Genomic DNA, 24,056 nt, shown 5'->3' with positions numbered 1-24,056 from the left:
GAACGAGGGCCTGGCCCATATTGTCTGTTTGATAATTTTATAGACCTTCATGGGACTGATCCCACAAAGATGGAAAGCATTGTGTGAAATACAGGGTGACCCAAAAAGATGTGTACCCATGAAAAGTTCAATTGTGGATTTGATTAAAAAGCTATTTATTTGAAATTACAACCACACATTATTCACTTTATGGAAGACCGTTCACCAGAGTTTCAGCTATTTCAGTCAATTTTTAGTACATTTATGGTTTTCCTAAAATGTGTTCCAAATGTCCACCATTTCGTTGCAAGAAAATGCGGGAGAAAACATTGCTGCAGTGAGGGACCCAGTGGTAGGATGCATCTTTTTGGGTCACCTTCCCGAAAGAGGAGTGTGTAAAAGTAATTGACAACTTTGTCAGACGAGTACATGTTTGCTTGCAACGAAATGGTGGACATTTGGAACACATCTTGTGAAAGCCATAAGTTGACTAAAAATTGATAGAAATACCACTCCATAAACTGAATAATGTGTGGTTATAATTTGAAATAAATAGCTTTTTAATCAAAGCCATGATTGAAATTTTCATAGGTACACATCTTTTTGGGTCACCCTGTAGTTTATTTGTATAAAGTAAAATAAATACACTCATGCCTCGTATCATTTTTTTTTTACTTAATAGTTCTTCTTTGGCCACACATAAGTGTACAGTATAATCACAGTTGTGAAAGTAGAAGGGAAGAGGAAGTAAAAAAAAAAAGGAGGGTGATGCAGACAAAGCCGAATAAGGTGACCATATTTGGCATGAGATAATGCAAGCAGAAGATGTAAATGAGAGAAAGCAGTGGTTGTCATGGAGACTTGATATTGCGCAGTGATGGTTCGCTGTAAACCTGACCGCACTTGCAGTATGGCCGTTGCTAAGCAGAAGGCGCTATTGTGAGTGAGCGAGAGGGGAGAGAGTGAGTAAAGTAGCAGACGGATGAGGGAAGCAAAAAAATGCCGCGCGTTGCGTGACCTTTGCGTAAAGTGTTTTTGTACATCCAAATAGCACTTTGGCGAGAGACACACACAGGTAAGCTCACTGTAACCACATGACTCACCTTTGCTGATGTAGTTATTTTGTTTGTAACAAATTTCCATTTTATTTTCGATCTTGGCAAGGTTTACATACAAAGTTGTCCAGTCCTATTGTTGAAGTGTTTCGAAGATGTTATTTTCTTAAAAGGGGGTTTGTTGGATATTTTCGTCTTTGCAGTTGTATGTCACGCCATATCTTGACAGAGAACCTGCTGGAAAGGCCTCTTCGGAAAGGGTGTTTCTATGCGATTCCTCTTTATCTGCGAGATAAGCTTCCAGCTTGTGTAGGGAGGTGCGCACGCAGACACGGCAGTGCACGCATGCATTCTTTCCAGTGCCAGATGAGGATGAGGCAGCGTGCTATTTCCTCGCTCTGTATTTCAAAGTTGACAGCTTGCTTGAATTACACCTGCCTCCCCTTTCCATGCTTGTGCAGAAAATATATTCAGAAAAAGAAGCGATAAACCGGCTTTCCACAGTCAATTTTAAGCCGGCGTCTATTTACAAGTTGTCTCTTTACATTTTCTTGTGCGTTCTTATGAATGCCCCCTTGTATATTTACTGCCTGTCGTATTTTTCGGTGTATAGGGCGCAGCCAAAAGACTTAATTTTCTTCAACAGATGGCCCTACGCCTTATACGCAGGTGTATGTAGGTATATGTGGTGTGCCTTATATTGTGAAAACTTATTGATATACAGTGAGACCTCAACTTATGAACTTAATTGGTTCCCAGACAGAGTGTGTAAGGCGAAAAGTGTGTATCTAAAAAAAAATTCCCAAAGGAAACCATTAAAATGGGAATAATCCGTTCCCGGGTTTCCATAAAATTTACTTTTCAACTCAAGAAGCCTTAAAACTACACACAACATACCTTATTCTATGCATAATAAATGTGCTATTGTATTGTAATGAAAGAAATACACTGCATTGTATCATAATTCGTTTGACGAAAAGTTTGTAAGATAAGGTGTTTGTAAGTTGAGGTCTCACTGTATTATATTTGCAATAGTTTTTTCATTCATTGAAGGTGTGCCTTATAGTCCGGTGCGCCGTATACATGTATTTTGAAAAAGTTACACAATACACCATTCATTGGAGGTGCGCCTTATACTCCAGTGCACCTTATACAGTATATGGAACAATTTTGAAAATACACCATTCATTGGGGGTGCGTCTTATATATGGAACAAGTTTGAAATCACACCATTCATTAGGGGTGCACCTTATATATGAACAAAGTTAGAAAATACACCATTCATTGGGAGTGCGCCTTATACTCCGGTGTGCCTTATATAGGGGAACAAGTTTGAAAGTACACCATTTACTGGGGTGCACCTTATACTCCGGTGCGCCTTATGTATGGAACAAGTTAGAAAATACACCATTCATTGGGGGCACGCCTTATATATGGAAGAAGTTTGGAAAATACACCATTCATTGTGCGTCTTATACTCCGGTGTTCCTTATATCTGGAACAAGTTTGAAAATCCACCATTCATTGGGGGTGCACCATATACTCCGGTGCGCCTTATATATGAAACAGGTTTGAAAATACACCATTCATTGGGAGTGCACCTTATACTCCGATACGCCTTATATTTGGAACTAGTTAGAAAATACACCATTCATTGGGAGTGCGCCTTATATTATGGTGCGCCTTATATATGGAACAGGTTTTAAAAAAATGCCATTCATTGGGTGTGCACCTTATACACCGGAAAATACAGTAATTGTTGACATAGCAAACATCTTGCTCAATCCTAATATAACATGTAACACAATCAGGAAGTGACGCGGCTGGTGTTTTTTTTTCTTCACTTTTTTGATATTTTTGTCGGCAAAATATATTCAAGTTAAATAAGTTAGCTTGATTGCTGGTCCCAGCTGTTGGCTTTTCTGCAGACATGCTACGTGCTTCGTTGCAATCGTATCACTGGGATGCTCGGTAATGGAAGCCTGATGTGTATTTGCGGGTTTGTGATAGATGAGCAGTCAGAGGTTGGCACACCAAAGCTCTGGGACATTTCCTCAGGAGAGTGAGACTTCACATTAGCCGGCCAGTGGCATTGACAGGAGGTTGGGAAATAGCCGAGCTCTGACGTGGTAGTGCAGTTTAAGGTGGGAAATTTGTTCTCGTCTGGGAAGGGGAGAAAGTGGAAAAATCCATTTGGATGACCGTGAAAAGGTTAGCCGTTTATTGTCATGCTGTTATTTAGCATTCACACTGTTGAAAAGTTACAGCTTTGATGCGTCCACTCGGTGGAAATCCCCTCCAACTCCATTTTGTATTCACACACACACACACACACACACACACACACACACACACACACACACACACACACACACACACACACACACACACACACACACACACACACACACACACACACACACAAGAAGTAGGCAATTTCCTGTTTTCGGTTGTTTAGCGCTAACATGCGTGAACCCATTGTTAAACCCCTATTTTTCATTTATTTATTTATTTTGGTTTGCGTTTTTCATTCTCGCTTCATTTTGCCTGTCCACAGAGCGTCACAGAAGAGTATTAATTACCATTGATGATAATTTTTGATTGTTAATGAAAAAATAACAGGCAGAATTTTCTTTGTAATTTACACAATTGATTTGTATATATGTATGGTATTACATTATATAATAAATTAAATAATACAAAAAAATAATATACAGTAAAGTCTCGTTATATCGATATTCAAGGGAGTCCGAAAAAATATCGATATAACCGGGACTATCGATATATCCGACCCTGTTTACATGTAATTTTCTCCGTGCGTGCTTAGAAATAGTATCGATATAACCGGGACTGTCGATATATCCGATATCGATATAACGAGACTTTACTGTATTTTGGAAACACAACTATAATTGTAGTAATGGAGTTTTACCTTTTTTATCATACAATAAATACATCATGAATTGCATTTCATAATTATTAATTGCATAAATGTCATTTGATTTTGAATACCAATCAAGTGCTGAAAATTTGAAAATTATCTCATTCACTGCCATTCCCAAATTTATTCGGGAATTGTTTTTTTGTTGCGGGGCTAGGGGATGCGAATAAAGCGCTAGTCAGACCTCTGCCAATGTTTTTCCCTCACATGATGGGGCAGCATGTGCCTTTTGTCCATGTTAGCACTTTGTTGCAGCTTTGCTGTTGTTAAAGCGCTATGCAAATCAATGGGTATGTATTGTATTGTATTTAGTACAGCCGCCCCCATTTCAAGATGAGATAACTCCAGACCTAATTAACTGAGGAATTAACTATTTTTTTCTGATGAAAGAAGAGCGTCTAAGGTTTCTTTCAATGAATTGAATGTTAATATAGTCCTAAAACTCAGTCCTGCAATATGAGTGAAAATGACAAAAACCCTGGCACTGCAGTGGACACATTTTTGCACATCATCTGGCAGTCAATGAGTTAAAAGTAGGATTAAAAGAAACAAATGCTAATGGAGAGGTTCATACTAGGATTTTGTAAGGGAAGAAAACAGAGTTAAACTTAGCTGTTCTTACCAGATCCAATCTATTAACCAAAAAACTGGTTTCTACTGTACAGTGAGACCTCAATTTACGAACTTAATTGGTTCCCAGACGGAGTGTGTAAGGCGAAAAGTGTGCATCTCAAAAAAATATTTCCCATAGGAAACCATCAAAATTGGAATAATCCGTTCCCGGGTTTCTATAAAATATACTTTTCAACTAAATAAGCCTTAAAACTACACACTTCCATTTACCCCCGTCTTCCTGTCACTAATCTTCCTGCATCCCCTCATCGCCGTGTTTCCTCAACTCTCTATTCACCCCCACTCGCCTCCCCCATTTACTTCCGGGTCTGATCGCATATGTTACTGTCGTGGAGGGCAAAGACGAGTAGGCGTGGTCCGCCCGCAACAAGGAATCAAAAGAGGATGAGGAGACTGCAGGGTCTGCGTGGCCTGTGCCGTCACAGCTTCCGGCTTCTCCTAATCGCCGTCCTCCTCCACAGCTGGTGCTACTGAATCCCCCCCCCCCAACCCCACCCATATGCTTTCCTCGGATCTCGGAGCTAGGGAGAAAGTGGACCCAGTTCTCCCCTCAATGCAATTAGCCCGGCCACTTTAGGAGGCAGCGGTGGGGAAACACTGGCGTTAACAGCCAACGCTGCAACGTGCACAGTTGCAGACGGACACTCCTCCTTCTCTACCCTTCCTCCCTCCCTTCATCCGTCGCTCCCTCCCTCTCTCACTTTTGGTGCTGGGCTCCTCCGCAAAGCTCCTCCACTCATTCGTTGCTGATTCACCCGCTTGCCTCTCCTCTGCCAGTCGCTTGTGCCGTGCTGTGCTCTGCCTGCCTGCCTGAGAATGATCCAGCCGGTGCCTGGGGGTCTGCTGTCGCAGCCTGTCTGAACGCACGCACCAAACACAAGAGTCGGTCGACACGCGGAAGCACTCACGTATTATCTGGAGAGCAATGTGAGAGGTAAGCGCTCGCTTAGTAACCCTCCTCCCGGCCTCGTGGTTTATTATCTCGATCTTTTCCTCCTGTGGGTGCTGCAGTCTTGACTTTTCCAAAGTGGGCGTCTGTGCATCGGAGCATAAGCGACGATATGGGATATTCATGTCTAAAGTGGTTGCTGTGTGTATCCGGTATGCGTGCCAAAAGGGTTATCGATGGCTGTTCGTGACAGTTTTATGACTCTGTCACAAGAAACATTCTTCCCTTTGAGTCTCAATGACCATTTCCCGAGGCTAGAACATTTTCACTGGTATATACGGGCAGTGCATGCGGAGGGCCGATGTTGATCCAGGAAGCGGTGGGGATCAATAGATCACCCACTCGTCTCTCCTTGCTCCTGTTTGACTCAACACACTTTGGAGTTAGTCCTGCAGAGCGTCCTCCTTAGGACAAGGAGGGGGGTAACATTTGATTCCATTTCTGCCTCTTATCTCCATTGCTGCATCAGGCCAAAAGGGGAAGCATGATTTTGCATGTGTGTCTGTCTCAACGTGTGTCCGCACTCCAAACTACCGCCCTGCTGCATGTAAATTATATGTGACATGTGAAACTGCGACTACCTTATATGGTATTCACAGTATTTCGGTACAGTAGAATATTGCCAAGCATTCCGGTTCGCGGGAGGAGAGTCTGTGTCTGTGTCTGTGTGTTTGTGTGTGTGTGTGTGTGTGTGTGTGTGTGTGTGTGTGTGTGTGTGTGTGTGTGTGTGTGTGTGTGTGTGTGTGTGTGTGTGTGTGTGTGCGCGTGTGTGTGTGTGTGCATGTCTGTATGTGTGTGTATCTGTGAGACTGTGAGTGTTTGCATGTGTCTGGTGTAGGGGGAGTTACCAAGGAGGGACAAAGTTGAGAAAAGGAAACGAGGGGCAAGACAAAGAAGGGAAAACAAGCAAATGTACCGTATTTTCTGGAAAATAAGGCAGACCTTCCTTCTATGAATGACATCTTTAAAAAAATGTTCCATACATAAGGTGCACCGCATCATAAGGGGCACCTTCAATGTATGATATTTTAAAACATTTTCCATACATTAATCGCATCAGATTATGAGGCTCATGGTCAGCTTTTGAAAATGTCTTTTACGTGCGCCTTATAGTGCAGAAAATACGGTACTTTTAAGCGCATTTGTCAATGTTTGAACTGAATTGAAAGTTTTTGTTTTCCAGTCATATGACATTCCTCCACTTCAGATATGTGTTTAATATTTTTGTAGGCAGGCCGAGTCGCATCGGGACTTTTTTTTTTCTAAGTGTCTGTAACTCCGAAATGACCCAAATCACATCAGCATGGGTTTCTTCTTAAGTCGTGATACGATGAGTGAATCTTGTGAGGCTTAAATAATTATCTTTGCGCCACTCCTTCCTCTGGCCTCCTCCCTCACATCTTTCCTGGCTTCTTGGTGGTGAGTCTGTGGTCGAGGCAGTGATGTGGAATGTTGTTGTTGTGACTTTGTGGGAGTCCGTAGGTAGCTCAGGCAGTGGCGCTCATGCGCGCACATTATCACAAGTATGTACACAAATGCGGCAAGAGATTTTCGAGAGAGATTGCAGCGAGAAATTTGGACGGGTAACCCATTTTTAGTCAAGCAGAAACCTGAGATGTGCGCTGTTCCCACCGAATAGATCTGAATGCATATGCGGAGCCCATAATATCGAGAATTAAAGTGGGATTATATATTTGACGGCATTGGTGCTGACAGGTTAAGCCTTTATTACACGGGGGGTCTTTTCTCTGTGTTCTTACTATGTTGTGACTACTTTTCAGCAATATTTCACGGCTTGGGCTGATTAGGAGACCCCTGGCTCCAATGAAATTCCTCACAGCAAAAACATTGCTGATGACACGTCATCACACAATTATTTGCCTTCTTAATATTTATTTGTCCTTTTTTTCTTCTCACATGACAAACAATCAGACATGTTGACCATAATCCTCAGTCTAACTGTTTCGCCAGGAAACAGTCTGACTCATGCTGCTTCTGGAGAAACAAACAAGTGGCTTTTGTGTTGTTTTGGTGTTGTCGTGTCCAGAGGCACTCAAGTCAAATGAACTCGTAACATGGCCAAGCATAATCCCGTGTGAGACAATGCCTATGCAGGTTCCGCCAAAATAAAAGCACTCGTGATACTAAGCTGGCATTCTGACTGAGGTTAGCCATGGCTATGTTGGTAGCGCCACCTATTGGTAGTGGACTATTACTATGCAGACACTCCTCAATTTACAAACATCCAAATTACGAATAACGGTCCATACGAACATGTTTGCAGGTACAGTATGTCGAAAAATGTTTGAATAGTGCCACTTGAATTTGCTTTGAATATTTCACACCGATCCATGCGCACCAAATCCAGCAGACATTTAAACAGCTTCTTCCCCCAAGCCATTAACTCTTTGAACTCTTTCAACAGTAGCCAAAATGGAACTGTATAGTGCCACTTAGCAGTTTTTTTGACAACGATACTAGTGCAGCGTGTTCTACCGGAAACAAATTCCTTGTGTGTCCTACATACTTGGCAATAAAGATGATTCTGATTCTGATTCTGATTCTGATTCTAATTCACAACCATACCTGCCAATATGGTCATTGTCTGAATCAGAGAGTACTATAGGCTGGAATGTATCGGAAGTGAAAAAGTACAGAATTGTATCGGAAGTGAAAAAGTACAATCGGGACAACCCAAACCTCCAAGCTTCAGATTAAAAAATAGTACATTTAATTAGACAACATATTAAACTGCCCCCCCTAACTGTGACAGCCCCAACTATCAGAAACTGGCCTCTGAGTGTCTGCTGATATCTCAACATGGTGACCCAGATGACATAAATATGAGCCAATGAAGTTCTCATTAAGCCATAAGGCCCGCCATTGTTGTAAAAATCACCTACGAACATGCGGAAATGCAATTTAGCACACAATCTTATATTCACGACAATTTAAGGATACACCACTGGGACACAGTTGGTCAGTGAGTACGCATGCCAAACAAGTGGCCTCATTGTCCCTAGAGGTCAATTTACGGAATAATAAATGGGGATTGTTTGTGCGCTATTGGCCGAAGATAACATCACCATGTTATTTAATGCACCAAGTTCGATAGAAAAGTCATGTGGTGGCTATGACTTCCCGTTGAAAATGATGATAAGGGTACTGAATGTTGGTAGGTTATCCAACTGTAGTCACGATATTCAGGATAGAGCGGTATAGATTTTGACTCCATCTCTGCCTCGGTGTGAAAATAGCTTCAAGCATATCTGAAATTGGAGCTGGAAGCACTCTTGTTGGCACTTGGATGTTAAATAGTCACACGATCATCCCTGCTTTTCCCAGATGAATCAAATTTGATGAAGGAACACTAGGTGCCAAGCTAACTTGTTCTTAGCCCGCACTGGCTAACAACAGCTGTCTAGCTAGCATAGTAGCCACTAGTCCTTGCCTTCATTTTAGCAAATAAGCCCGCACTGGCTAACAACAGCTGTCTAGCTAGCATGGTAGCCACGAATCTGATCCTTCATTTTAGAAAATTAGATACTCTTCAGAGGAGTTTCGCTATAATGGAAGGAAGACAAGCGGAATGTGACAGACGACAGAGAAGCGATGCTAACTGCTAAAATAATATAAAATGTACGGTAGGTTACGTAAACACCTGATGACTATATGCTTTGATTGGTGGAATGTACAGTTTTTCTGATTCAATGCTTTTTTTGTGTGCACAAATGAGTCATTTATTTTAATTTTAGCGGTTGAATTCTGCATGTTAATTGTAGAATCTTTGTTAATTATTTTTTTGTAATGTGTTTTTCAACCGAATTAGATAATCTAGGAATACTTCTCTTATATTTTTTTAAACACTATGCTTACACCTTTTACACATGTTCACACTGCAAAAAGCTTTTCATTTGCGTTTTGCTAAGACATTAAATTTGTATGGCCAGCTCTCAGTGCCTTTCTTCCTTCAGTGTGTGGAAACCTCAAGAGACAAGGTGGGAAACATATATGTAAAGGTCAGAGAGGCCGTTATTGACATGCTATGATATTCCGAGTAGCTGCAGTGGCATCATCGTGGAGCCCTGCGGTGTTGCGTTTCCTCCTGACGTCCTCCACTGTGATGACCTATCTCAGCAAACTCTCACCCTGCCTCTACTTCTATCAGTTTGCTGAAATCTAGTAGCAGCAAACAAAAGGAAACGTTCTCCCCCTGCAGTCAAAAGCTGAAAATAGAAGCGTTGCCTGCAAGCTATCATTTTGCATGTTCCGTTTTGCAGCAAAACAAAAGCCATATGTGGATTTTGCTGAATGCCGCATCAACTTCAACTCGACTTGAGCTATAAGTGTCTCATTGCTAATGGTGAATCGCCTCATGTGCTCTTTCAGGAAGGCCTATCATAACTGTGAACCGCACCCTCTATGTTGTTTTGTCATCGGTACTCAAGCAGTTATTCATACTGACAACTCCAAGACTTGCCTGTCTTTAAATATTTTTTTTGTGCCTGCATTTCTGTCTGTGCTCGTCGTCTGTGTCCCATACACAGTATAAAGCAATTTTCTTGCATCGATCAGTTTACCGACACGACCGAAGGACAACCCCCTTCCGCAAATGTGTTTTTGTGACTCATTAGAAAAGTGAGACAAGACAAAGATGTGCTCGCTCGCTGTTCATGTCAGAAACCGTTCTGATGTTGTACATGTTTCCCTAACATACTCTCAAGACTCAGTTGAAGCTTTCTCACCATCTTCCCTCCTTCCACCGCGGTTGACCTTACACCATGTTAAGACCTTTGACATGAACAGAAACTATTGGTATGCCATTATCCATAGGGTGAGTGAACTCTGAAGAATAAGAATGAATTATTTAGAAAAGGTAGACCTTCAACACCAAGAGAGGCTAGAGACAATTTAAATGAATGTACAAAAAGGGCTTGGCCTACTGGTAAAAAGATGTAGCAATCGATATGGGAAGGCTATCCATGTTCAGACATGATGGGTCATATCGAGAGCTCGTGGTGAGCATTGCTTCACAGTACTGCAGCATCACTGACTTACACAGAAATAGCAAAGTAGAAAAAAACTTGATGGGGTTTGGCAACTTTTCTTAAATGATGCTATTGCTGTGTCTCATTTGACTCAAGCTAGCCCACGGCGTCGTCAATGTGAACAACGTTGCAAGTGATAGCTCCACTCCACCCCATTAGCGGTTGTACAGCTTTTGCTGTTTGAACTGAACTTTTGATATGTGTGTGTGTTTTCTTGCAAATGACTATCTAGTTCTGGTGAAACCACGAGTGGAATTTGAATGGTTTTAATCGGAATTTATTCGAATTGAAATGTGTATTTGTTTGTTTATTGTTCGCATTTGCATGGCTAGCCGATAAAATACCCTGAGCTAGCTTAGTTGGGCTCAAATGAAAAGGCACATTTTACAATACAATATAATACAATATTGATTTGTATAGCGCTTCAACAACAGCTGAAGTTGTAACAAAGCGCTTAACATGGATGTCACGAAGATAGTAGAAATATTTACTAAGTTAAGACAAGGTCGTTTTTTTCCGCATAGTTCTACGTGATTGTATGCCAAGAGATTTTTCTACTTGCTCAGTAAATGTTGGGAAATTCTGCTTTAGGTTGTACAATCTTTTTTGTTCGGATCGTGCGCAGTGGGTGCAGCGCAGTGTTTGTATTAAGATAGCACTCGCAATTCAAAGGTCATTCAGAGCGACGGAGGTTACTTATGCTATCAAGGTGCCGTGCAATGTCAAAGCAGGGCCGAAATATCACTCTCCCTTTTTGTTTGAAAGACATTGAACCATGATGCTTGGTCATCGTGACCTGGGCTGCGCTGGTGCAGAGGCTTTGTTACAGCACATTGCAGTGCTGCAGTTCCTGTTTTTCGCATTGCTGAAAGTGCTGTACTGGGAAGAAGAAAAAATGATTTCTCTACACAGGGTGTGGTGATTTAACCCTCTCCTTTGATAAGAGCAGAGTCATCCCTCGGGAGCCAAACCATTCAAATTCCACTCGTGGTTTCACCAGAACTAGATAGTCATTTGCAAGAAAACACACACACATACACATTACTGCTTGTCCATTATGATGAGCCAATCCCGAATGTGTTTAAAAACTCATCTGGGTGATTTAATGACAACTCCCTTCCTAAATTAGAATGAATGCGTTTAAGAAAACGGGGCCTTTTTCACTCTGGCGGCAATTGGATCACCCTTTGCTAGGCTCCGCCTCTTCTCACCTGGCGTTCAGCCCAGAATGTTGCTGCAAGCCTCCTTGCTCCCATTGGCCCACACGCTCACGGAACTTCGCAAGGAGGGAAATGACTAACCTCTTCCCCCTTTGTGCCCTGCCTCGACTTCCCCTTTTCTTCACTCTCTTCCCTTCTTTCATCTTCAGACATATTTGCAATGGCCATCTTTGCTGCACCCTATTGTAAGTGACACGGGATATACATTATTATTTATTTCTTAAATCTGATTTCATTGCGTCGACGTGGTGGAAAGTTTTGAATGGCCTCTTTGTATGCGCCAGTGCGTTGAGTGCGCGCATGTGTTTGTGTGCGCCGTGGCGTGATGAGTGTGTGCACACCATGTGTGTTTAGAGCAATGGGCGGGTGAAGGTTTTATTTGTCTAGCTGACAACTGACGCATTTCTGACATTTTTACACATTCTTTATTCCCACCGTTTGCATACCTTTGTTAGACCTTACAACTTGATCCCAGAGCGTGACCCCGCCAAAAAAAATATACAGTGATACCTCAGCTTACGAACTTAATTGGTTCCCAGAAAGTGTGTGTAAGGCGAAAAGTTCATCTGCCGAACATTTATTTCCCATAAGAAACCATTAAAAATGAGAATAATCTGTTCCCAGGTCCCCATAAAACATAATTTTCTACTAAATAAGACTTAAAACTACACAAAATATACCTTAGTTTATGTATAATAAATGTGCTATTGTATTATAATTAAAGAAATAAACGGTACAGTATAATAAAGTCATTTAATTTACCTTTGTGATGGTCATTGATGTAGTTGCCTCATGATGATATCCGAGTGAAGTTGCCGTGCTTCCTCGGCAATAATACCCTCACTCACAATGTCCCCTGCTAGCTGCTTCTTGTTAATCCAAATCAACAGAAGTTTTTCAACCTGTTCTATTGCCTGAGACCGTTGCTTAGACAACTCAGAAACACCCTTAGCCACACGTAGCAATGGTTGACTTAGCATACTGGGACGCTAAGTCACAGTGTTTTTCGATGATCTTTTTCTGCTTGACCGTAATTTTCTTTTGTGTCCTTTTCGGCTTAACGCTAGCCTGTGTTGGGGTCTTTTTCGGTCCCAAAAAAGCAAAAGTTTCCACTCAATAACAAACTACGTATGTACTCAGAGAAAAGGGGTGTGGAAAAGTCGTCCGGCAACCACAGTGGCGCTGTTCGGCCGTGTGGTTTGGTGTTCTTCCGTTGAAAACTAGTCGTCAGCCACCGTGGCGCTCAGTGTGTTTCCCGAAAACTAGTTTGTATGCCAAGATTATATTCTCGTGAAAAGAATGTTAGTAAGGCAAAAGGTTCGTTATCTAAAGCGTTCATAAGCCGAGGTATCACTGTATTAGATTCAAAAGTAGATATGATCTATTTTTTCTCTCTCTCTGTCTCCCCAGAGGAAGTGCCTTTGCTGATGAGTGCCGCAGCTTTGACCTGCTTCTACCGCTGAAGCCCTATCTTCTCCCCGCCCCTCCCGCCTCGCTCGCTTGCTGCCAATAGCGCAAGGAAAAGTGGCCGCGCCATCCTCTGATTGCGCTACGACCCGTTCGTCCATCCACCCATCCTGCTAAGCCTCACCTAACAGCCCAGCAGCCCAATCGACGCACCTTGCCTTGAATTGACCTTCGCCTTGGACCCTTTAAGCCTCCACACAGTCTTCAGTGTCCTTAATCCCCCCGCCACACCCCCCAAAAGCAGACTACACCCCCAGACCGATCACCTTTGTTGCCTGCTTCACTGCATCTTAACTAGAGGGCTTTCTCTCCTATGCCATTTTGTTTGGTGAATGTGCCAGAAAAGAAGAATCAGTGAGTAATAAGAGAGCAGGCCGCCTCCTGGATAAAAAAAAAAAACATTTTACTTGATTGAGAAGATGGCGCAATAGCATTCACGGCCTTACTTCGTCCTGCAATATTTCACCCCGGCCTCTTCGGAAACTTCAGAAACTTTTCGTCTTAAAAAAAACGCATCATCTCAACATCGCAGGCCATATCAGCATCAAAACAAACAAAGTGAAATTGTGGATTAAAACCCAAGCGGTTCACTTTGATCAAGGTCAATCTCAGCTGGGATTTTTTTGTTGTTGCCATGGCGATGAACATAGCACAGATCCGTGACACAAAGTGGCTGACGCTCGAAGTATGCAGGGAGTTTCAGAGGGGCACGTGCTCCCGTTCAGACCAGGAGTGCAAGTTTGCTCATCCGGCCAAAAGCTGCCAGGTGGAAAACGGACGGGTCATCGCTTGCTTCGACTCACTCAAGGTAAGAAACCGAAAGCGGGTTGTCGGTGAGCGTTCAAAGAGCCAGACATGCATGATATGATCAAGGCCATTGATAAGACACTGAGCACTTGCCGCGTGGCAGACAGAAAGTCACAAGGTACAAATAGCAGTCTTTTACAGTCAGACGAGTGCGCACCATCTGGCCCCAGTATGTTCTTCCCCGTTCCACCCATTTTTGGTCTGGTGATCGGAAACATGTGATTAACTCATTCACTGCCAGACAATATGCAAAAATGTCCACTCCAGTGCCAGGGTTTGTGTCATTTCCATTCAAATTCCAGGACCTACAGAATATTGAGTTTTAGCACTACATAAACATTAGACTCTCTTCTTTCATCAGAATTTTTTCTGTTAATTCCTAAATTATATGGATCTGGAGTTATATGGGCTTGAAATGGGGCGGCTGTATAAAAGGCTAATGCTGCTCACTCGTGGGAGGGAAAAACATTGCAAGAGGTCTGACCAGCGCTTTATTGGCACCCCCTCCCCCACAAGAAAAACCAAAACCTGACCAAATTTGGGAATGGCGCTCCATGTCATGTTTTCAATTCCCAAATAAATTCGGGAATGAGTTAATTTCTGATTTTCAGCACCTGATTGGTATTCAAAATCAAAAATGACATTTATGCAATTAATACTAATTAAATGCGATTCCTGATTTATTTGTTTGATAAAAAAATTAAACTCTGACTAGAATTACAGTAGTGTTACAAAAATAATATATATTTTTTTGTATTATTTAATTCATTATATAATGTAATACTGTACATGTATGAAAATCTGTCCAAAATACAACGCAATACATCTTGGTTTCGATAGCGCTTTAACAACAGCTGAAGCTGTTACAAAGCGCTAACATGGACAAAAGGCAAATTATGCCCCCTCGTGGCATGAAAAACCAAAACCCGAACAAATTCAGGAATGGCGCTCTACGTCATATTTTCAATTCCCAAATAATCATGAATGGCAGTGAATGAGTTAAAAGCCCACAAAAGAGGTGGAGGGGTGGGTGAAATCCTGCTTGACTGATTCAGTCGCTTTGGCGGGTGAGTACACTGTAAACACAGTTACATGTACTGTATGTGTAGCATCAACACACACGGAGCTCTGCTGCCCTTAGCTACACGGGTGTGCAACTAGAGAGAAGTGAGGCGATGATGTTGCGCAAAAACCACATCCTGTGAACTGAGGCAGTTAGGGGGCTTTTTTGTAAAAAAAAAAAATAAAATAAACGATACCACACACTTTTTTTTTCATTTTTAGGCAGAGGAAAGAAGTCTTAATTTGTCCTTATCCTTCAGAAATATCTTATTTTCCGGTGTATGAGGCCCACCCCCAATGAATGGTGTATTTTCAAAAATAACGACGGCCGGGTCACTTCCCAATTGTGTTACATGTTATATTAGGATTATATTAGGATATATTAGGACAATTACCATATTTTCTGGTGTATAAGGTGCAGAGGAGTATAAGGTGCACATCCAATGAATGGTGTATTTTCAAACTTATTCCATGTATAAAGCACACCGGACTATAAGGCGCACTTTCAATGAATGGAAAAAAAGTGAATCAAATATATAAAAGCTTATAGTATAAGGCACACCCCATTATAAGGCGCTACAGTAGAGGCTACCATTACATACAACTTCTTCTACAGAGGGTAAATGGAGTTGGTGGCTGCTGACAGTAGTGGCCAGATTGGATATACTTCACATATAAGGTCATGTTTTGAAGAAAATGAAGGTTTTTGGCTGCGCCTTATACATATACATATACCGGAAAATATAATCAAAACTGTCTATTTTCTGAGCTCCTTTCCTGCAGACGGTAGTGATTCATGGTCACAGGCAGTAAGTCATGATGACGTTGTTTTTAGTTCGCTCGGAAAAAGAGACGGTGTTTACGACCAGATGTGGTCAGAGGGATATCGTTGGACATGCGCTGAGCTCTCCTCGCATGACGTCGTGTTCTTGTGAATGAAAATTATAAACTAGCTAAAAGAAGTCAGGGTAACGTCAGGCTTGGGCGGAAAATGATACAAATAGTGGACAGTGCGTGATCTACGTAAAGCTTATTCAACTAGCTCCACCGTGGACTGGTTGCCAGCCAATCACATTTTATCTACGAAAGTAGTTTAGGCTGATGCTACATGTATTGTATGCTATTGGTAACCTGTCGATGAGAAGGTTTCTTCAGCCGTCATCTGTACTTTTTGAAGGTGTCGGATAGGAGGTGGATAGGAGGCGAAAAGTCCGACACCTTCAAAAAGTACAGATGACGGCTGAAGAAACCTTCTCATCGATGGACCACTCCTGTACGACTGGGAGCTTACACAGATGTATTGGTAACCTGGGAATCAAATATGCTCATGCGTCACGGAATTGTTGCAGGATGAGGGATGTAAGAGCTGCTTTGTTTTTAACGATACCCCAGGAAATTTTACAACCGCACTGCTGGGTTCATTGTTTTGTCTTAAAGGGAATAAAACAACAACATGTGGAAAGCCTATCTTACAGAAGAAGCTTAGCAATAAGTGAAAATATTATCTTTTATGAATGGAAATGATTCCCAAAATAAAATCCGTTGTGCACCTAAGACTTCAATAGATGATCAGTTTGACCATTTAAAGAAAAGTGCCACGGAAGCAAGTACAAATGACCTTTTATCTTTCTGAATGTCGCCATCCCCCGCCACGTTCAACCCAGTGTCGACTTTCACTGACGCAGCAGCAAGCGTTCATGCTGAAGCCTCTCGATACGTGAACACGTGTTTAAATTGTCATTCTTGCTGACAGAATCGGCAACCGAGCGGAAAGGAGTAAGTAGCAGACATATAGGGGTTGTTTGAGTGAACCAAGGGGCCTATTATGGGACTCTGACTAGTACTTGGATTGACTTAACACTATTTTTTCCCACTTGTAATAAAGTGTAGCAAATTTAAACCCCACACAAAAAAAAACACATTGCAAACAGGACAGAATATGTGTGTCTCCATTTGCCGCAGACATAACCCAAACCCATCAGTACTGTACAGTGATACCTCAACTTCCGAACATTAAATTCGCGAGCATATAGTCTTGGCTGGTGGACTAGTGTTCGGCGGACGAACCAAACCACACAGCTCCACGGTGGCTGGCGGACTCGTTTTCGGCGGATGAACACCAAACCACACGGTCACAGCGCCGCGGTGGCTGGCGGACTGGTTTTTGTCACCCTCTCTCTTTGAGCGCAGACGTGGTTTGTTATCGAGTGGAGTGCTTTTGCTGTTATGGGACCGAAAAAGACCCCATCACAGGCTAGTGTTAAGCCAAAGAGGACACAAAAAAAATTACGGTTGAGCAGAAGAAGGAGATCATCGAAAAACACGAACGAGGTGTGTGTTGTGTTTCTGTGTTGTCTAAGCAAAGGTCTCTTTTTGGATTAACGATAAGCAGCTAGCAGGGGACAGTGTGAGTGAGGGTATTATCACAGAGAAAGCACGGCAACTTTACCAGGATATCATCAAGAGGCAACTACATCAACGACCATCACAAAGGTAAATAAAATGACTTTATTATACAATACTGTTTATTTATGTAATTACAATACAATAGCACATTTATTATACGTAAAATGAGGTATATTTTGTGTAGTTTTAAGGCTTATTTAGTAGAAAATTGTTTTATGGGAGCTAGGAACGGATTATTCTCAATTTTAATGGTTTTAATGGGAAATTAATTTTTGGGATACACACTTTTCACCTTACACACTTTCTGGGAACCAATTAAGTTCGTGAGGTGAGGTATCACTGTACTCACATCCTTGCTGAACTTTTTTTTTTTCAAGTCGTTCGTCGCCCCCATTGTGCCATGGGCTGACTGACCTCACCCCCTTTTCACTGTCCTGCAGCCTCTTCGATATCCGGATGCTCGCTCTCACTGCATGTGAGTGAGGATCGGCCTTCTTCTGGAGAGTGTATAATTAGAACAGGTCTCACGTGATCTGCTGTGCATAGCTGAATAGGTCACACCCAAACTCTGTCATTTCACCAACAGTCTGTCTCACTGGCCTGGTTTTTTCCCTTTTTTTTCCACGCCACACATATTTTTCTGTCCATTTGGGAATTTGGGAATGCAATTTGTACCAGACTAGACAGAAAAGAATCCACATGTATTTATGAATTCATTATTATTTTTAAACATGACATTAATTAGATAGCTCCCTCCAAGAAGACAATCCACTCCATTCAAATCTGCCTCGGCGTGTGGTCAAATTATCCAACACACTGCTCTCTCTCTGCTGTGTGAGACAGTATCTGTTTGGTGCAGCGCAGGCAGCTCAGTGACATGGAAGAGATGTAAATATTTGGAGAAGGATAATGGCATGGCTGGACCCCCTCATTTTAAAGTTGGCTTGTAACTTTTTAATGATTAACTCCTGAGCGAAAGGTTAAGTGCCACCCTTGCTAATAGTCACGCTTGTAACACTCACGATTGAAAAGTGAAGCTCCTGCAGTGGGCATGCGGGTGGAATTACTCGAATATGTCAGATGGAATGAATGTTTATATACTAAGAGACTGGTTGCTATGTTGTAATTTCACACGCTAATCTTTTTCGCTGCACTTGCATGAGAAAAATGTTGTAATGAGACGTCCCGTGGTGAAACACCAGCGAATGGTACGACAGACACTACCCTACTTACGAACATTCAAGTTACGAACAACGGTACATACGGACATTTTTGCGGGTATGTCGAAAAATGTTCGGGCTGAGATGCTGTAAGTTAGATTTTGTATTGTGCACCTTTTTCCGAGTAGTGCTTCTTTCCGCCGCTAATACCGACGTGAGGCACTGTGAGAGCTCTCTCTCTCTCTTTCTCTGTCTCTCTCTCTCTCTAACATATGTAGGTACTATTCTCTCCAGTTGTACATGTACATATCTTTATAGATCATATATTTTATTCAATGTCTATTTCTCAGTTAAAACCAATACAATTAGGATATATATAGGGTCGGAACTAACGGCAAATTTTAGTTGGCTGACGAAGCCTCTTGGATGAGAAGCGAAACGTCCGACACCTTCAAAGAAGTACAGATGGCTGAAGAAACCTTGTCATCGATAAACCAATACAGGTTACTTATACAAGCCTTAAACACACTTATATAAACATTAAACATACTTATGTGAGCTTTTAACATACATTTCATACAAAATATAGCACTGAAGCAACTTATGAACAAATTCACCTTACGATTGACCGTTCGGAACGTATCTTGTTTGTAAGTTGCGGAATGTCTGTACACTTTCCACAGGTCTTATTGGCTGTATATGATCAGCCAGTATTTTACATGTATTGCACACATATTTTGTGATGAGACGTAATATCTTAATTTGCCAACACTGATCGAATTGACGATTTCAGACAAAACGTCAAAAATCTGTTAAGAGCCGTTCCCTCTCAATTTGTAATTGATATATTAACTTTGCTTTGCTACATTCTTTCATTTGGTCAGCTTTAGAGATACAACTATTTTCACACTCAGAAAAATATGCAAACCATTTGGAATTAGAACGTTTTTTTTTTTAATGTAATCTGTTCTTTATACTGATCGTGACAATAGATGATTATGTTTTAATGTTTTTGCTAAACACAAAAATATGTGACCCCCTTGGCGACTCACTTTTGCAACAGCTAATTGGAGTCAGGAGTGAGTGACGATCAAGTCAAATTAATACGGCGAGATAGGACATGTTGGGTAAAGCAACCAAATAACAACACCATGTTTGAATTCTTGAGAAGCATTGATGTACCATTCTTGATGCTGAATCTCTTGTGAAATACCTGCAATTCCAAATTGTGAATTTACACGAACCTAGAAAGATATTTCTAAAATCCTTTAGTCATCAACCCATAGTAAAACAGATTGTAAATTAAGAAAGATCAACACTGTAGAAACTCTCCCTAAGCATGGCTGCAAAAATTACTGCAAAAACAGTGCAAAATAAAAAATAAATAAATTATAGCGCATTGGCTAATGACTTACAGAAATCTCTGGTGCACGCTAACATCGATGTTGACAAATCTAAAATAAGTAACACATTAAAACAAGAATGGATGTCATTGAAGGACACCATGGAGGAAGCTCCTGTTCCCCCCACCCCAAAAAAAAAAAGTTAACAAAAGCCTCTGAGTGTTCCAAAACACTGCAGGCAAATTTATGTGGACATAATGGAATTTATGTCTACATGTGAACGTTTGTTTTTCAACAACTGTTTGGAATATACAAAACGCTAAGTGGAGAAAAAAAGGCACACGACCGCCCAAAACCTCAAATATGAGAAGTATGGTGGCGGGGACATCATGGTTTGGGATTCCATGGCTAGGTATAAGATAGGAACAAAGAGATGTTTTTTTTTTTAAAGATCATTTGAATATTTTACTGTCAGCTCATGCGGACATTTTAAAAAACACATGATAACTACCTTCTACAGTATGTCCGCCGATTGAATAGGATAATGGCTACAACTTAGAACTATAGTTCTGATTGAATGCAATCAAGATGCCTTAGCACCAAATGAAAACGATTCACCCCAAACGTTCCAAAAAACACTGCTCAACTCATCCAGTTTCGTACAGCGGAATGGTCTTCTTCCTCCTGACGGTTATGCACTTTTGATTTACAGGAAATGTTAGTTTATTGTTGCCAAAGGAGTGTCATCCATTAATTCCAAAGGCTCACATACCTTTTCAACCCAACAATATGTTTGTGTACTGTGTTCAAGAAAAACAATGGAAGCATAATTGCTTCTTTCTCATGTGGTTATGTTTATACTGTACATTAACTTATTTGCTGCCATTTCCGATTTTTTTTTTTTTCGGGAGGGTGCCTATATAGCGCTGGTCAGACCTCTGGGAATTTTTTTTCCCTTCCACAAGGGGGCAGCGTTTGCCTTTTGTCCATGTTAGCGCTTTGCTCCAGCTTCAGCTGTTATTAAAGCGCTATATTAATCAATATGTATGTAATGTATTATATTTTGTACAGCCGCCCCCATTTCAAGCTCAGATAACTCCAGACCCATATAATTTAGGAATTAGGAATAGGACCCATATAAATTAGGAAGAAATTACATGCAATTCATTTGACACATTAATTCACTTCTTTTTAGTTATCTGGCTATCCAGCTGTCTATCTAGCTAGCTTGCTATTTGGCTATCTAGCTATTTGCTATCAGGCTGGCTACCTAGCTAGCTATCTATTTGCTATTTATGAGCTGTCTTGCTGGTTATCTAGCTGGGTATATATTAGCTATGTAGCTATCTATTACCTATCTAGCTGGTTAGCTATTAGCTATGTATTAGCTAGCATTCTATCTATTTGAGTTACTTTTGGGTTGAGTGAACGCTGGCGCGTGCTCACCCACGGAAAAACTTATCCTGTGACTGTGAAGTGACCTTGAGAGTTTTGAAAGGCGCTTAGAAATTAAATGGATCATTATTATTATTATTAATTGTTGTTGTACTTTATACACCAGTAATGCACAATTCGCCACAATGGGTCTTTTTTCTTTTTTCTGAAGTGTTGTAATTGTCCCAACTGCATCATTTAGGTCGTTATGTAGAACCTCTGTTATTAGCCCGACAGAAACACATTCACCTATTCCCTCTTCAAATTTTTTATTTTATTTTTTATATGGAAAAAATGCCTTGAAGAAAGTGACTTGAAGCAAGCCTACTCTCGTCACCCATTTTCTTTCCACTGGTGCTTATTTTCACTTTCCCCTCCATCTTGATTTCCTGCTCACTCCGTTTTTTTTTTTTTACCTCAAGCCACACCCATGGGTCACATTACATGCATGCGCACGAGCGCGCGCACACATGAATGCGTGCTCTTTTCGCCAAATGACATCACCCCCTGACCTAGTATGAACCCACCAGCAGCAGCAGCAGCGTCTCATCCAACCAAACAAGGCCCACTCTGTCGTAAAACAAGCAGAATGGTAACGGTCTGGAACAAGCAAAGTTTCAACACATACCTCCGTGCCATTAACCTCGCAGTCTGTCTGCCGGTTGGCCCGACACACCCACCATCATCACGTCTGACTGGTGCACAAAAACAGGCCGACCGTGTGCACATGCACGTGCGTGTTATGTGTGCGTTAGTGGCGCTGTCGGAGCAGGTTTCAACTCCGAGCCAAGATTACATTCCCACAGAGCCGAAGGCCCTTCATACCTTATCTTCCCTCTCTCCCTTTCTCTGTCTTTCTTTCTACTCAGCTCCTATTTTTCTCAGCCTATGACAGCGTGTTTATGCGGAGCGCTTAGGTAGCACCGTCAGGTAGAAGGCAAACATACACGGCGGTGTAAATATTAGTTACGTTGCTACTCGACGGCGGTTTTCTCGCTTGGGAGTAAAATCAACACGCCGCTCTCAGTGTATGGTTGTGTTCGTTTTGGGTTCAGGGGGGCTAATGTCTATTTGACACTTCTGTCACACGGCGTGCATGAAATCAAATGATACAACGCACATGGCCCCCCGTTCAAGTAGCAATTACCTTTTTTAGTCGATGACAAAGAAGTTATAAATAAGTCCAGGACTCATAAAATCTTTTGGTGTGAACACACCTGTTGAAAGTTTGCGAATCAAGTTGCCATGTGAAGATGCGATTAGATTAGATTAGATTGCTCTCACACTGGAGAAATTTACATTTCACAGCAGCAAAGTGATGAAAGGAAAAGAAGAAGTAGAAAAACAAAATACCGGAGCTGGAAATCAGGGGTGTCAGTCTTTTTTTTTTTTTTTTTTTGCCGCGGGCAACATTGTAGTTGAATGAATGAATGAATGAATTTGGGGAAGCCATTAGAATGTTTGATCCCCTCCACATATTAAATATAGAGCGCACAACAAATTAAAGAATAACTAGTTTTCAAATCTGAAGTCAGGAATAATCACTGTTATTGTGGTTTACATCTAAAAATATGAAATTTTGGTTAGGATTTTAGCGAGCATCATGGAATTTCACAAGTTTGATTTGCTTTCGCGGGCCGAAAAAAAAGTATGTTGCGGGCCGGATTTGGACCCCGGGCCTTGACTTTGACACCTGTGTTGTAAAGGCAGCCACTCTTGCGGCACCATCTTGAAGTTAAAATAACAAATAGTATGACAACAAAAAGACACTGACAGTCATTCAATCATAAGCACTTGCTGCACCCTTTTTGTTATATGAATCAGTTCTAGATGAAATAGGAGAGGATCAAAGCATCCTTTTCACCAGTGGATCAGTGATGTCATAGTGAAATGTGCACATATGCTACAAGCTAAGTTTTGAAAGCAAACACAAAGCTGTAGCATCCATTGACTCAAAACGAGATTGTCTCACTCACATCTCCTGTCCCACGTGAATCCGCTTCAATTCCAAGCCGCGACCGTCATCCATACGCATAGGCGCTCTGCGCTGACGCTCCTTTTTTCTCACTGCTCCTCAAGCCATGCATCCATCCAGCCGCAGACTGTTCAACAGCACCCACCTGACGCTAATTTGATGCTAAACTGACCGATCGTTCGTTTTGATCGTGATCATCATATGTTCATCCACCGTTTACCTGCAGATTTTGCAAAAGTGAGACCCTGTCATTGTTTGCTTGGCACCTCGCGCTTGTCCAAAGAAAATGTGGCTTTGCAAAGTAACAAAAAAAAAAAAAAAGATAAGACACCTGTTAGCAGTATCGTATTGCTCCTAGTAATCTGACTAAGACAAATGTGTTTTCAAGTTGAGGACTTCTTTATCCCTATGATTAGCGAGGTTTGTTTTTAGTAGCGCCATGGTTACTTCCAAGCCAATCCTGCAGTGATGTTGTAATCCAGATCATCTACGGGGTCCACACAGACTTCTGCCTATTGCAGCCTACACATAAATCCCCCATCCTTAATTGGATTTTTTTTAATACTATGGCGAAATC

The 24,056-nt window shown here is 41.6% G+C and overlaps 1 protein-coding gene across 11 annotated transcripts in view; it reads left to right on the top strand.

Moving 5' to 3' along the window:
* Positions 1–900: 900 nt before the first annotated feature.
* mbnl1 (muscleblind-like splicing regulator 1) overlaps positions 901–24,056 on the top strand; it is a 59,946-nt gene continuing 36,790 nt past the window's right edge. For 2 of the 11 annotated variants that reach the window (XM_089008101.1, XM_089008094.1), the window contains exons 1-2: positions 5,184–5,542; positions 13,236–14,100. In XM_089008101.1, the coding sequence (XP_088864227.1) occupies positions 13,927–14,100 (174 nt within the window). In that variant the 5' untranslated portion in view covers positions 5,184–5,542; positions 13,236–13,926. Of the gene's footprint in view, positions 1,055–5,181; positions 5,543–11,863; positions 12,011–13,235; positions 14,101–24,056 lie in introns of those variants that run through there. The other 9 variants (XM_089008103.1, XM_089008098.1, XM_089008105.1 and 6 more) reach the window with 7 other exon arrangements.

Source organism: Hippocampus bargibanti, linkage group LG11 (assembly GCF_051943395.1).
Source record: "Hippocampus bargibanti isolate YZ-2025 linkage group LG11, ASM5194339v1, whole genome shotgun sequence".
NCBI classification, from domain to species: domain Eukaryota; kingdom Metazoa; phylum Chordata; class Actinopteri; order Syngnathiformes; family Syngnathidae; genus Hippocampus; species Hippocampus bargibanti.
The sequence above is the reverse complement of the archived record's forward strand: the minus strand, read 5'-3'. Positions and strand labels throughout refer to the sequence as shown.